The following is a 2,029-nucleotide window of genomic DNA, read 5'->3' as shown; positions in this document are numbered from 1 at the left end:
TACATTTCCCGTATAGTGTGTTTTTCGCATTTAGGACGCACAACTCTCTATTAGGTTGTTTTTAGCGCATTTGCAAACTTTAAACTCACAACCATGTGCATTTTGGGCACCATCTGTCACATTTCGGTGAAGATGTTCATATAAAAACAAGAAATGGCGGACGCCGGAGCAGCAAAGAGCGGTGAGTCAATTTCTCAGTTTTTTAGAGCCGCTTTTTTACATCGTAGCAAGCAAAAGAATAATTATACCGCGCTTGTGCATAATATAAAGTACCGAGGAGTGATAATTTCATCATTTCTGAGGAGATGACCAAACGCTAACGCTCGCACGCGCATGTGTACACGATTGTGTACAAAGCGCCGTGGTCGCTGCAGAAATGAAGAACGCTGAGACTTGCTCTGATTTTCTTTCCAGTTTTTTCGGCCATTCCTTGTTCTTCTTTCTACAGTGCGAAAAAGCTTGAGAAAACATAAGTGTCAGCTGAAACGCATTTGGAACTCGTAGCTGATGGAAACGTTTCAGAAGTCGGGTAAAGTGACGAAGAAGACGCCACGTGTGAAGCGGCCGATGCCTGCGTTGAAGCTGCGTTCACCAACCTCGCAGAAGATGAAGATGCGGCTGCAGGGGAAACGCAAGCTGAAGAAGTGGACACTGAGGGCGCTTTTAACGCGATAGCGTTAAGGAGCTCGTGTCGCAGAAAAGCCGGTGTCGTCGGCGTCGGTGTCCGTGTCGGCGTCGACGTCCGCGGCGTTGGCCGTGAGCGATAAATCACGGCAGGCACTTCATAAATAAAAAGCAACTTCCAAGATGGGCTGGGTGGGAATCGAACCAGGGTCTCCGGAGTGTGAGGCGGAGACGTTACCACTGAGCCATGAGTTTTTTTTTTTTTCAGGGGTGTAGCATGTTTATTTATCACTGAAGAAGTCTGGAGTCATCCCATCAGCCTCCAGCGATGCAGCACTATCTTAACCTCCTGGCTTCCCTCTCAGACTCAAGCAGGGTCAAGATGTCGCCTTCACGGACTGGGCCCTTGACGTTGCGGATGATGGACCGGTTAGACTCATCCAGGAACTCGACACGGACCTGGGTACACTGTCCCTGGGATCCGGTACGGCCTAAGACCTTGGTCACACGTGCCAATTTGACTTTATCCATGTCGGCGGCTGGCAAGCGAAAGGAAGAGAAGAAAGCCCCCACTGAGCCATGAGTTCGATGCTTCAAAGCGGTACAAAAGCGCCTCTAGTGAACGCAGTGTTGCCTTAGAAACGAGCTGTTTCTAAGGCTCAGGCGTGCGTCGCTTGCTCAGGCGCACATTTCGTTGTCGCGCCGAACGCTGCGTTGCTCGACGCTCACCGCGTCCGATGCGGGGCGCGTAGTCGCTGCGCCGTAGCCCATTGTCTTACACCCCTTGGCGGGTCGACGGGAACGCTGTCGCGTTCCACTCTTGAAGGCGAAGCTTAAGCGTCCTCAAATTTTTTTCACTTTATGGACGTGGCTATCTGCAAATCTTGGCTGGAATACCTCCGCGACAATCAAACGCTGCCTAGAGCTAGACTCCTAGATTTGATGAATTTTCGCTTGCAAGTTGTCGAAGGACTAATTAAGTCGGTACTGCCCGAGAAAAAGCATGGAAGGCCTTCTCTTGCAGAGATGCTGGCACCACAACCAAGGATAGGGGGGGAAAAAAAGCAAGAATATCGCTTTCTTGCACCGACGAGCACTACGATTCCTTTGACCATTGGCCCCAAAGTCCGCGACCAAAGTAGCCATCGAGGTGCAAGCTCGCGAAGTGCGCAGGAAGGACCCGGATATTTTGCATGAAATGCGCCGTGCCACTGTGCCTGACGAAAGAGCGAAATTGCTTCCTCGCCTTCCACAAGTGAATTTTGTGACCACCGAGGCGCTGTGTACGCAATTGTGTACGATGTTGCAAGTAATAAAGTCTCATGATAACTTTCAAGAATTCAATGGTTTTTGTCTTTCTTATGTCCTAAAAAGAATGTTTATGCAAAAAAGTTTTTTTCTCTGC

The 2,029-nt window shown here is 49.6% G+C and overlaps 1 protein-coding gene across 1 annotated transcript; it reads right to left on the bottom strand.

Moving 5' to 3' along the window:
- Positions 1–876: 876 nt before the first annotated feature.
- Positions 877–1,186, bottom strand: LOC142581970 (small ribosomal subunit protein eS28). Its single transcript, XM_075691406.1, has one exon. It carries the CDS (start codon positions 1,153–1,155, stop codon positions 961–963), a length of 195 nt encoding a protein of 64 aa, XP_075547521.1. The 5' UTR covers positions 1,156–1,186; the 3' UTR covers positions 877–960.
- Between the last annotated feature and the right edge of the window lie 843 nt (positions 1,187–2,029).

This window comes from Dermacentor variabilis, chromosome 5 (genome assembly GCF_050947875.1).
Source record: "Dermacentor variabilis isolate Ectoservices chromosome 5, ASM5094787v1, whole genome shotgun sequence".
In the NCBI taxonomy this organism is placed as follows: domain Eukaryota; kingdom Metazoa; phylum Arthropoda; class Arachnida; order Ixodida; family Ixodidae; genus Dermacentor; species Dermacentor variabilis.
Note: the sequence above shows the minus strand (reverse complement) of the source record. Positions and strands in the feature narration are given on the sequence as shown.

Bases quoted from the DNA above. Each gene is read 5' to 3' on its own strand.
- LOC142581970 (XM_075691406.1), bottom strand. From the start codon at position 1,155: ATGGATAAAGTCAAATTGGCACGTGTGACCAAGGTCTTAGGCCGTACC.